The following is a 12,174-nucleotide window of genomic DNA, read 5'->3' as shown; positions in this document are numbered from 1 at the left end:
GTCAGTAGGTGCTATTAACAATCCACATGCCAAATGCAGTGGCTCACACCTGTAATCCCAGCACTCTGGTAGACTGAGGCGGGAGGATCACTTAAAGCCAGGAGTTCAGGACCAGGCAGGGCAACAAAACAAGACCCTGTGTCTATAAAAAAAATTTTAGATATTAGCTGGGTGTGGTGATGTGCACCTGTAGTCCCAGCTACTCAGAAAGTTGAAGCACGAGGATGGCTTAACCCCAGGAGAATGAGGTTGCAGTGAGCTATGATCACACCTGGATGACAGAGTGAGATCCTGTTAAAAGAAAAAAAAAAAAAAAAAAAAACTACCCATATTTTACAAATGAGGAACCTGAGACAGGGATTAACTAATGTCCTCAAGGACACATAGCTAGTAAGTGAACCCAGGCTGTCTAGCTCCAAGGGCCTGTGCTCTTGGCCACTCCGTTCTTGCTATCTAATTTTCCCAAGCTTGAAGCAGATTAGAAGCAAATCAGATTACAAAGTAAGAGAAGGAATGCTGTAGAGAGACAGTTATATGACTAAAGGGAGAAGACTACCTCTTTTTTTTTTTTTTGGAGACAGGGTCTTATTCTTTCACCAAGGCTGTTCTCAAACTCCTAGCTTCAAGCAATCCTCCCTCTCAGCCTTTCAAGTTGCTGAGACGAGCCACCATGCCCAGGTGTTGAATGTCAGTCACAATAAATGACTGACATTCATTCAATAATAGGGATCTAGCAGTCTAACAAGATATCCAATTATGTTAACTTTTTAAGAAGACAGGAAAGCTACACATTTCGGAAAATTCTCATTAAAAACTTCTTAGCTTGAAGGAATACAGTGCATTTATGTAGCAAATTTACCTACATGCAAATTTCAATACCTTAACAATGTCTACAGAAAAAATTTATGTCACTTGAACTTCAAGTGCCTCTACTATGTTTCTGTAGAGTGTTATAAGCAAAATACTATTTACCTAGAATGCACTCTATTTGATTAGAAATGCTTTATTTAAACACTCTTTTCTTACTGGGTTAACTGTATTCTGTTTCCAAAGGTGCAACGCTCCGTGGAAAGCATGAGCAATGATCATGGAGCCATCTTCATTGAACTGGCAATCATAAAATCCCAAAGTATTCCCACCTACTTCACCTACTCGAACCTGTACAATAACAGACAGAAAACAATTCTTAATCAATAGTCTATATTTTTCACAACAGAAATCGCTGATTCCAGAGACTGTTAATTCCCACTATTTTAATGTACACGGTGAAAATTTGCAGGTCTATCAATATAGACTTGGGATTTAAATAGAGAGTTCAAAACTTAATTTTCTGTTCCTTAAATATCCAATATTTTTACCTCTTCTAGCCAAACTCCTGACTCTTCATCTGGAGCCCAGAGAATCATGGTTTTATCCATGGAAGCAGATAATAATCTCATTGGCTGCTGTAGAACACCATCTAAAAAATAAAACCTAATCCCTTTAGGTGATCAACAAGCATCATGTTTCTAGATGACCAGAAAAAAACAACAAACAACATGGGTACTGCAAGGATGTTCACTGCACATTATTTGTAATAGCAAAAAATTGCAAACACCACAAATGTCTACCATTAGAAGAAGAGATAAATGGGTTGTAGTATATTCAGACAATAGACTACTACCGTGCAATAAAAACAAATAACTAGAGCTTCACAAATCAATGTGGATACAGCTCCAAAACATGGTAAGCTAAAAAGGCCAGCCGTAGTATCTATAATTCCAATTTTTTTTGTTTTTTAAATTATAGCAAACATGGCATAATGTAAGGAAGACCCTAAGAATTAATTATTGCTGTTATTGCCTTGGTGAAGTGGCCACGGAAGAATGTGAGGCTATGCCTTACCTAGCTATACACCCAGCACCAGCCTGAACATGCACAGAACTGTCACTCCATAAACGGAGACACAACGGCAAAAGAAAGAAAGAGTAACAGTCTTACTTTCTCATAATGTATTTCAGTGGTACCAACTTTGTTATTACCAAGGGTAAGGGATCCAGTGAAGTTGGCTTGAAAGTCAGTTTTTCTTCAATCTCATAATAATCAAGTGGAAACTTTTAAGATAAAAAGTTACTGGGGGTGTGGTAGTTTCAACATCATGGCAGGAATTACACTTTTCCCACTTAGAAGTTCAATGTTCAATAGAATTGAGTGCCCAGCAGACCACGAATGCAGTATTATACTTTGTCAACTTGAAAATGTCATGTATTTGAGATTTCTAATCACACTAAAAAAATTCTCCACTTGATTTGATCAGCTTACCATGCCATAAGATTTAACTGGAATAAGGGATGTGTGTATGGTTTTCTTCCTACCTTTGTAAAACACAGGTTGCCAGTGAACTGCATTTACCCAGTTTTCATGACCGGCTAGCACTGTCTCCAGAGTAACAGCAAATGCTATTTTAACACCTGTAACAAAAGCAATGAAGGTATTATTTCCTCAAAGCTCTTCTAAAAAGAGTATTTCCATAACCAAGACAGTTGGGCAATTATGTAAAAAAAAAAAAAATTAGGACAAAATATGATAGCTGGGATTCAAAAAAAGAACATGCATTCTAAATTTCTTTAACCTCAACTGCTGTTCAAAATTATAGGAGAAAAAGTTATACATTTTTCCTTATATTCTGTTCTAGCTGGTCATAAATAAATATGAAGGAATATCTTATATTTTTACAATTTTCTGAGACAGTTACTATTAAACTACAATGAGGAAGGAAAAACAGTCATGCCAGCCTCCTTATTATCCTCACTTATTATAAGAATAGCCTAAAATACTGATATGGTTTGGCTCTGTGTCCTCACCTAAATCTCATTTTGAATTGTAATCCCCCTAAGCCCCACCTGTCAAGGGAAGGATCTGGTGGGAGATGCCCTGTGAAGAAGGTGCCTGCTTCCCCTTCTGCTATTAATTTGAGTTTCCTGAGGCCTCCTCAGCTTTGCAGAACTGTGAGTCAACTAAACCTCTTTCTCTTACAAATTACCCAGTCTTGGGAAGTTCTTTACAGAAGCGTAAGAATGGACAAATACAAATCCCATTTTTTAAAAGGATAAATGCAGAAATAAAGAAAATGAAATCAGTATTTTGACCTTTCAAACAATACAATGAAAATAGAAAAAAATTCATATTTGGGTACAGCTACTCCTAATATGCTGGGTATATCATTTTTTCGTTCTCCCCAAAAAACTGTTACCAAAATCTCAACTCTGATGGACTTTAGCACCAAGAATAGTAACAAAAAACAGAATACACCTAGGTGAACAATGTTCACTGAGAACTACCTTTATAACTGACACATCCAAAAATATCTCTTTCAAATACAACATCCCAACAGGATCTACCATGCAGGGATACTGTTCTAAGGCCAGACAATAGGAAAATCAGAATTAAATATACTACTCAAATGGTGAGATTTAGCTTGTCTTTTATCATAGGTCAATAAAATGTGTAAGTAATTCGCATTATTCCTTTAGGTCTTCCTGTGCTAAAACTGCAAATTTAGTAATATTTTACAAATTACTTTATTGAGAAGCACTAAACATTATTCTCAGCAATTTAAAAAATCTTACTAATATAGTTTAGAAGAAAAATATTTCACATATGAAAAATGACTCATTCTCACATAAAAATAGGAAAATACAAAGTATCAGGCCAAGCATGGTGGCCCACACCTGTAATCCCAACACTTTAGGATACCAAGGTGGAAGGATCATTTGAGGCCAGTAGTTGAAAAACAGCCTGGACAACATAACAAGACTCTATCTCTACAAAAAATTTTAAAAATTAGCTGGGTGTGACGGCGTAGTCCTAGCTACTCAGGAAGCTAAGCCACTTGAGCCAAGGAGTTCAAGGCTGCAGTGAGCTGTGATTATGCCACTGCACTCCAAGCTGGGTAAGATGTCTCAAAAAAAACAAACAGGCCAGGCACGGTGGCTCACACCTGTAATCCCAGCACTCTGGGAGGCCGAGGCGGGCAGATCACCTGAGGTCAGGAGTTAGAGATCAGCCTGGTTAACATGATGAAACCCCATTTCTACTAAAAATACAAAAATTTAGCCAGGCGTGGTGGTGCGTGCCTGTAATCCCAGCTACTTGGGAGGCTGAGGCAGGAGAATCGCTTGAACCTGGGAGACGGAGGTTGAAGTGAGCCACGCTCACGCCACTGCACTCCAGCCTAGGTGAAGAAGCAAAACTCTGTCTCAAAAAAAAAAAAAAAAAAGAAAGAAAAAAGAAATTTCAGGTAGGAATCTGACACTTGCGAAAAACTAACCTTCACATAGGTGGGTGGTGAAAAAAAAAAAATCAACCAACTAGGAGACCTAAGTATTGTTATATCGGATATTTTCATTATTACTCACTTTCATTTTCTATGGTAAAAGTATTTTCTTTCAGTCTTATGTTATCGTCATCCTGAGTTTCTAAAGATGTTGACTTTATATACAGCTTCCATATTCTTATCAGGCAATCTTGTGAACAGCTTGCTAGGAAAAGATCTCTACCTAATTAAAAAATAAGTTGTATTAATTTTAAAACATTATATTGTGAAGTTTATGTATAAGACTTTTTCTCTATAATATATATATTTCCAGATTTTCCCAAAAAAACAATACTTTGTTTCCTTACCCTCCAATTCATTTGATCTCTATTCATTTTTAATAACATTGACAAACATGCATACAATGCTAATACATGTTTACAACATGTAGTACTCATATATAGTCTACTAAGTTCTACAAAGAACTTTTCAAGAAGGTCTGCATGTGAACAAGACAGCTAATGTCATCTGATAAATACCAATTTATTTAATCATCTACCACCCAACTAACAACAGAAGGGATAAGCATCCTCCTTTCTAATTGGGACAACAGAAAAACATAACATACAAAGAAAACTTAAAATAACATACAAAGAAAACTTAAAAATTAAAACATAAAAGGCTGCTTTCTTGGAAGTAACATATACTTGTTCCCATTGTATGTGCATTAGCAAAATTTCATACTGACCAAAGGCTGCCCATTCCACTCCTCTAATCCAATCCTCATGTCCACAGAGAGAAAGCACTTTCTGAAACTAGTAAGATAAAAATCATTGGGCTTGATGTAAGAATTTAACATCTTCATGTATACCAGTGACATCATTTGGTCTCAGACAGTCCTACTGCATTGCTCTTTTACTGAGAACGCTATTTGATTAGACAAGAAAAAGCATTCCTTTGGGAATGAAAAACCCATCATGTAATATCTAAATCACTAACTGGAGCACCTGTGAGTAGATAATATAATATTTGTAATCTCAAATATTTTAAATGTTTAAGATATAAAATGATACATACTATAGATATAATATAGAAAAAAAGGTGGGTTGGGCAGTGGCTCACACCTATAATCCTAATACCTTGCGAGGCTGAAGAGGTGGGACTATCACTTGAGGCCAGGAGACTAAGACCAGCCTGGGCAATAAAGGGAGACCCTGTGTGCACAAAAAATTTAAAAAGTAGCCAGGCATGGTGATACACGCCTGTGGTCTCAACTACACAGGAGGCTGAGGCAGGAGGATTGCTTGACCCCAGGAAGTCAAGACTACAGTGACGCATGTTCTCACCACTGCACCAGCCCAGGAGACAGAACAAGACTCTGTCTCAAAAAAAAAAAAAAAAAAAGTTGAATAGCTGGACTTTCACAATCATTTTTAACCTTCTTATAGAATGCAAAGAAACAAGTATCCTCACTATTAAATAAATGAGTTTAGAGTTAACCAACCCCTTTCTAAATTTCTCTCCTTTAGTTTAACCACTCAAAATCTAAGTAAAGCTCAGAAGGGCAAATAAGCACTACTAGGAATGCTTCACTATAGGTATATCCCGTTTAAATTTTTAAGAGAAAAACAACGACCACAGCATCTTCCATCTCTCCTCCCCCACCTAATGACCTGTTTACCCCTAACAACTCTGAGCCTGATGGTCAAGGCAGCGGTTACTTGGTGTTCAGAGTAGACAACCATCTTAACAGAGGACTGTCAAAAAAAGATTCTATTGGATTACTTTGGTTTAGATTAGAACATTCCCTAAAATTCTATAATCTGGATATAGTCTGTATTGAGATATAACTAAGCAGAATATAATTCCAGCCTCTTAATAAACATTATTACCTGATCATTTTGTTGAGCAAATACGTGAACTCTGCAATCATCATCGCCACATGCTAATATTGGTACTGAGGGAAAAAAAACAGGCTTCACTGTGAGTTCTCTATTCCACCACGTTATGATTATCAACTGTACTGGATTGTAAGCTCTAAGTAAAGAATCCTGACTTCAATTTCCCACACCACTACACGAATAATTGAAAATGCTCAATAAATGTCTGCAGGAATACAATGAACACTCTAAAATGTTCTATTCAGTGGTTACTTGGTAAATATAATGACTATTAAATGAGAATCCAGTCCTTCTCTCCAGTCTATGACATTTATGATAGAAGTGAAAAATAAGCTCAAGAGCAACTAGAGAGCATTTTCACCATGTCAGCCCAAAGACCAAGATGAAAAGTTGTTAAGACAACTAAATAATGAACAGCTACTATGAGCCCTACCATCATGGCTAATGCACACAGATTTAAGGGTATGTTTGTTAATTTGAGGACTTTATGTTTTGTTTGAAAACCTTACATTTTATTTTGTTTAAAACAAAATAAAAGGCCGGGTGTGGTGGCTCATGCCTGTAATCCTAGGGCGTGATCCTTTGGGAGGCTGACGTGGGCAGATCACCTGAGGTCAGGAATTTGAGACCAGCCTAGCCAACATGACAAAACCCTGTCTCTACTAAAAATACAAAAATTATCTGGGCGTGGTGGCATATGCCTATAATCCCAGTTACTCAGGAGGCTGAAGCAGGAAAATCACTTAAACCCAGGAGGCAGAGATTGCAGTGAGCCGAGATCGCACCACTGCACTCCAGCCTGGGCGACAGAGCAAGACTCCATCCCAAAAAATAAAAATAAAAATAAAAAAAATAAAAATAAAAATAAAGAAATAAAAATAAAAAATAAAAAAATAAAATAAAATAAAATATAAATAAATAAAAATAAATAAATAAAATAAATAAATAAATAAAAGAGCATATAATTAAGCATGTGGCTAAAAAGCTATACATGGCAATTAGCCAGTCATAGTGGCATGTGCTTGGAGTCCCAGCTACTGGCTGGGAGTACCAGCCGCCCAGGCTGAGGTGAGCTGTGATGACGCCACTGCACTCCAGCCTGGGCAACAGAATGAGACCCTGTGTCAAAAAAATAAAATAAAAAATTTAAAAAGCTACGCAAGGGGATCCAGACGCACTGGCTCATGTCTGTGATCCCAGCACTTTGGGAGGCCGAGACAGGAGAACCACTTGAAGCCAGGAGTCCAAGACCAGCCTGGGCAACATAAACAGACTCTGTCTCTACAAGAATAAAAAAATTAGCTGGGCGTGGTGGAGCATGCTTGTAGTCCCAGCTACTTGGCTGAGGTGGGAAAATCACCTGAGCCCAGGAGTTAGAGGCTGCAGCGAGCTATGATCACTGCACTCCAGCCTGAGTGACAGAATGAGACTTTGTCTCTAAAAAATAAATAAATAAATTTTCAATTTAAAAATTTTTAAAAGCTATGAAAGATGTGACTGTAAAATTATTTTCATAAGATAAAAAAATTAATAATTTGCATTACCAAAGGGCAGCCCTGACGACTCTGCTAGATAAAATGAGACTTTTTCTAAGGACATGCCTTGCCACCAATGTGTTTTTCAAAGATTTTCTTACTTTAGATCAACTACGGAAAAAAGAAAAATAAAAACAATAAAAACAAAACTCCAGTCACTTGGCCTGAATGCAGATGGAAGAAATGAAATTCTGTTATGATGCCAGAATGTGTGCAGCTTCTCCTTGCACAGAGCCTTGCACAGAATGGAAGCATAACATGAAACCATAGAGTCGCAGCTCCTGCTACAGAGGGCGAGAGAGGCTGGTGGCTTCCAGGCCCTGCCTCTTTCCACCTGGCCAGTCTTCCAGGTAACTGTGGAGGCAAACAGGCTGACTCACTCACACTGGCTATTATCTTTGTAGAAGATACTCAAAGATAAATACAGATGGGTTTCACAGCAAAAGGGAAATTTTCCTGTTTGCAGATTTTAAGTGGTCTTGGGCAAAATGTCATTATGCGGGATGTGAAGGGGCTGTCATTTTGAGAGAAATGCTTATATGCCATCTTCATTCAACACTTTTTCAACTTACCCCAGACCTTCACCTTCTAAAGAATTAGATTCTTTCCTCAAATTAGATCTATATACAACCACAGTATATTTGATAACAGTATCAATCTTGAGTACATAGTAAGTCACTTAAATTATCAATAGCTATCAAAATCCTAATAAGCCCCTCTTAACTTTATGTTCTATACTCAGATCATTTGATTATTATAATAAAAGTATGTTATTCACATCTTGTTTCATAGAAACATTTAGATACAAAATTAAGACCCAACACATTTCTTTTAGGTTCTAATCATATGACAGTATGCAAATATACTGCCCTTTTAACATATACTTAACAGGATACTCACCATCAGTATTTGGCAAAAAAGACAAGCAGAGAGCCAAAGCAAATCCATTTCCAAAGTTTAAAGTCTGAAGGCACATTACTAAGAAATAATAAAAAACACAATGAACAACTACCTCAGAGCTTATCCAGCTAGACAGGTTGGATAGCATCATCACAGCACCAGGTAGCAGAAGGGAGATGAGAGAAGTCAATCCTGAGCCCCCACTGACCATGTGAAGTTAAATGGCCAAATTTTAACGATGTTACAGAGAGCAAAACGACTTACATGAAAAAATCTTGGTATAGAGAATTTTAAATAAGTGCAAAAGAAAAATTTAGATTACAATTATAGTATTTTTAAAGTTGCTCGAAAGTTGTAAAGAATTATATATATGCTCTTCTACTCATCATTCATTTGTTAAATATTATTTCGTTTGTCTGGATTATCATGTCTCCAAACCTACCTTCTGAACCCTTTTTAGACCAGAGTCGAACAGCAGAATCTGCAGCTGCAGAAACGATCAGTGTACATAAAGCAGGATCTGATGTCCTCCTCTGGTAAACAGCATGCACCGCATAAACAGGTCCTTCATGGCCTTGAAGATGGACTGCTTTTAAAAGCTGAATCAGAAAGAATGACAGAAGCATTGTGAAAAAAAAAAAAGGATTTTTTTTTACCTTAATTTAATTGGATAAAGGTGCCAATAAAATGGCTGAGCCAGAAATAGGTCCTCTAAGTTGAAAAGAATAAAATTTTTCAAGAAGTCTGTCTGACCATGTTAATAACACACAAAATGTGCATGCCCTGCAACACAGCAATCTCATATCTAGGAATCTACTCTGAGGAGACAATAGGTATTCTGAAGAATATAGGTCAACTTTGTGGAATGTTCCTCTTTTTGGATTAGTGTGATTTTCATTATGAAGAGATTCAGAATATACATTTTGACAGCATTACTACATAAGCACATCCCATCAGGAGGCACATGATTTCAGTTTGTCCAGGTTTTAGTGAAGCTAACCTTCATATTTAGTAGAAGTATTGTCTGCCAGGTTTTTTCACTGTGATGTTAATTTTTTTTTTTTTTTTTTTTTTGGTGATGAGTATACTTCGGAATTGAATAAACATTCTATTCCCCATCAAACTTTTACTAAGTACTTTTAGCATCCACTCATGATACTTGCCTAAATCAAGTAGGGCTGCAAAATAGAAAAATAGCAGAGAAGTGGGAAATCCCATTTGCTTATCAAATCTACCTGCTTCCCATCAAGATTATTCCCTCTGGCATCCCTTCTACTGACGTTTTGGGTTTATCTTTTTTTAAGTTTCAAATGTGTGACATTCCACCACTTCTTTTAAAAGGTATCTTCTATAAACTGTCTGCTGAAATAGTGGTGTTCCTTAAATGTCTTCTCAGTTGTTTTTCCAATTATAATACTTAAAACAGAATGCTGCCACTAAAGAAGGTGTGCATAATACTCGTGTATAAGGGTCTGTACACTAACTTTCTTTAGAATCATTAGCCTTTGACTTCTCGGAAAAAAACACTTAAGCCAGGTACAGTGGTGTGTGCCAGCAGTCCCAGTTACTTGGGAGGCTGAGGTAGGAGTATCACCTGAGTCCAGGAGTCCTTGGCTATAGTGCACTATCATCTTACCTGTGAACAGCCACTGCACTCCAGCCTGGGCAACACAGCCAGATCTCACCTCAAAAAGGTTTAAAAAATCCTTGGATACAATAGAATCTCTGTTATGCATAATTATACACATATAACTAGAGACGGGGAATGACATTCACCAGAAAGTTAACTCTGCTCAGATTTTGTATAGGTTTTTCCTTCTTTATACTTTTTGTATTTATAACCTTTTTTTTTTTAACAAGTCTGTCATTACCCCCTGAAAAAATTAAATCTATTGAAAATACTCATTTCACATCTTTAAGCATAGTTATAGCTCAATCAGAGAATTTTTAAAAACATAACATGACAGAAGTGTGGGGTAGCACTGAGAAGAGTCTTGTAAATCTATATTCGTATGCCAAAAGCATTGAAAACAGATCAGCCCAAGTAAGAATAGTTTGAAAATTATTCCAAAATGATAGGAAATTCACAGAGACAGTTAACAGCATACAAATATGGGAGTAGAAATCAGAGCAAAGGGTACAGGGCCTGTGTAGTATAAAAGATACAGCATTTGTGTTGCTGATGAGCAAGATTAACTTCATAAAAGAACAACACAGTTGAAGAAAAAAACTAAAAATAAAAGTATATATAAAAGTCATTTCTGAGACCAGCCTGGGCAACAAAGTAAGACCCCATCTCTACAAAAAAAAAAAAAAAAAAAAAACAGAAATCAGCCAGGCATGGTGTCAGGCACCTGTAGTCCCAGCTACTTAGGAGGCTGAGGTGAGCCACGATCGCACCACTGCACGTCAGCCTGGGTGACACAGTGAAACTCTACCTCTTAAAAAACAAACAAACAAAAAAAGTCATTTCTTATGTTTATAAACATGTCTACTCACCTGATTATCCTCTATTTCCCAGTGAATCACTTGATTATCAGATCCTCCAGAAACTAATTCAGTAGAAGGGGCTGAAAAAAATTATATCTCAGTAAATATCTTTATTCATTTTTTCTGCAATTTTTAAAAATTTCCAAGCTACACTAAAAAACAATGCCCCTATACCCTCTACCTAGATGCGCAAACTGGTAACATTTTGCCATATTTGCTTAATATCTCACTCTTCCTCTATATACATACACACACACTTTTTAGGAGGCAAACTACTCAAAAATAAGTGGCAGACACTGTGATCTCTGATCCTCAAAGACCATATATCTCCTAAGGACAAAAACATTCTCCTATATTACCTCAATACAATTATCACATTCAAAAATTCTAACATTGATAAGTATTATTATATAATATACAGTCCATATTAAAATGTCCCAATTCTCTCAGTAATGTCTTTTAAAACTTTTTTTGTTTGGGATTCAGAATCTAAGGAAATACACTGAACATTTGGATATCACATCTTTTTAGTCTCCTTTAATCTAGAATAGTTTCCTAGTCCCCCTCATTTTTGTGACAATGACAGTACCCAGCAGTTGTTCTGCAGAATGTCCCTCAATCTGTTTGATTGTTTCCTCATGATTAGATGCAGGCTAAACATTCTTGGCAGGAACATTATATGAAACATTGTAGTCAGGTGCTACTACCAAGAATATGACTTATTGTTGAAATTAAAGACATACTTCAAAATAGATCTTTTAAATACTTGCAACTTCTCAGTGATAACAGAAGAAAAAGTAGTACCAAAAAAGGGGCAAATAACCTAATTTGGGTTTGGATTTTCTTTTTATTTGTTTCAGGGAAGCAGCTGGACTAAAGAGCATTAAATTTGAACACAGAAGGCCCAGGTTCATGTCCTAACTCTGCTGCCAGCCAACTGTGATCATGGGCTTCAACTTCACGTGTCACAGCAATTAAGCCACTTAACTATATGATTTTAAGAATGTCTATACATAAAAGTAATGTTAAAATTCAGACATATTAAAAATACAAA

The 12,174-nt window shown here is 36.6% G+C and overlaps 1 protein-coding gene across 2 annotated transcripts in view; it reads right to left on the bottom strand.

Annotated features, from left to right (window-relative positions):
* Positions 1 to 12,174, bottom strand: part of ELP2 (elongator acetyltransferase complex subunit 2) — a 45,870-nt gene that overhangs the window by 27,838 nt on the left and 5,858 nt on the right. For both annotated transcript variants that reach the window (XR_010124169.1, XM_054461484.2), the window contains exons 3-11: positions 11,130 to 11,200; positions 9,073 to 9,229; positions 8,631 to 8,708; positions 6,187 to 6,251; positions 5,043 to 5,109; positions 4,398 to 4,538; positions 2,355 to 2,450; positions 1,359 to 1,459; positions 1,027 to 1,158 (exon numbers count right to left, since the gene is read on the bottom strand). Coding sequence is in view for 1 of the 2 variants with exons in the window: in XM_054461484.2 (XP_054317459.1) it covers positions 1,027 to 1,158; positions 1,359 to 1,459; positions 2,355 to 2,450; positions 4,398 to 4,538; positions 5,043 to 5,109; positions 6,187 to 6,251; positions 8,631 to 8,708; positions 9,073 to 9,229; positions 11,130 to 11,200 (908 nt within the window). In the remaining variant the exon portion in view is untranslated. The remainder of the gene's footprint in view (positions 1 to 1,026; positions 1,159 to 1,358; positions 1,460 to 2,354; positions 2,451 to 4,397; positions 4,539 to 5,042; positions 5,110 to 6,186; positions 6,252 to 8,630; positions 8,709 to 9,072; positions 9,230 to 11,129; positions 11,201 to 12,174) is intronic.

Source organism: Pongo pygmaeus, chromosome 17 (assembly GCF_028885625.2).
Source record: "Pongo pygmaeus isolate AG05252 chromosome 17, NHGRI_mPonPyg2-v2.0_pri, whole genome shotgun sequence".
Taxonomy (NCBI): Eukaryota; Metazoa; Chordata; class Mammalia; order Primates; family Hominidae; genus Pongo; species Pongo pygmaeus.
Note: the sequence above shows the minus strand (reverse complement) of the source record. Positions and strands in the feature narration are given on the sequence as shown.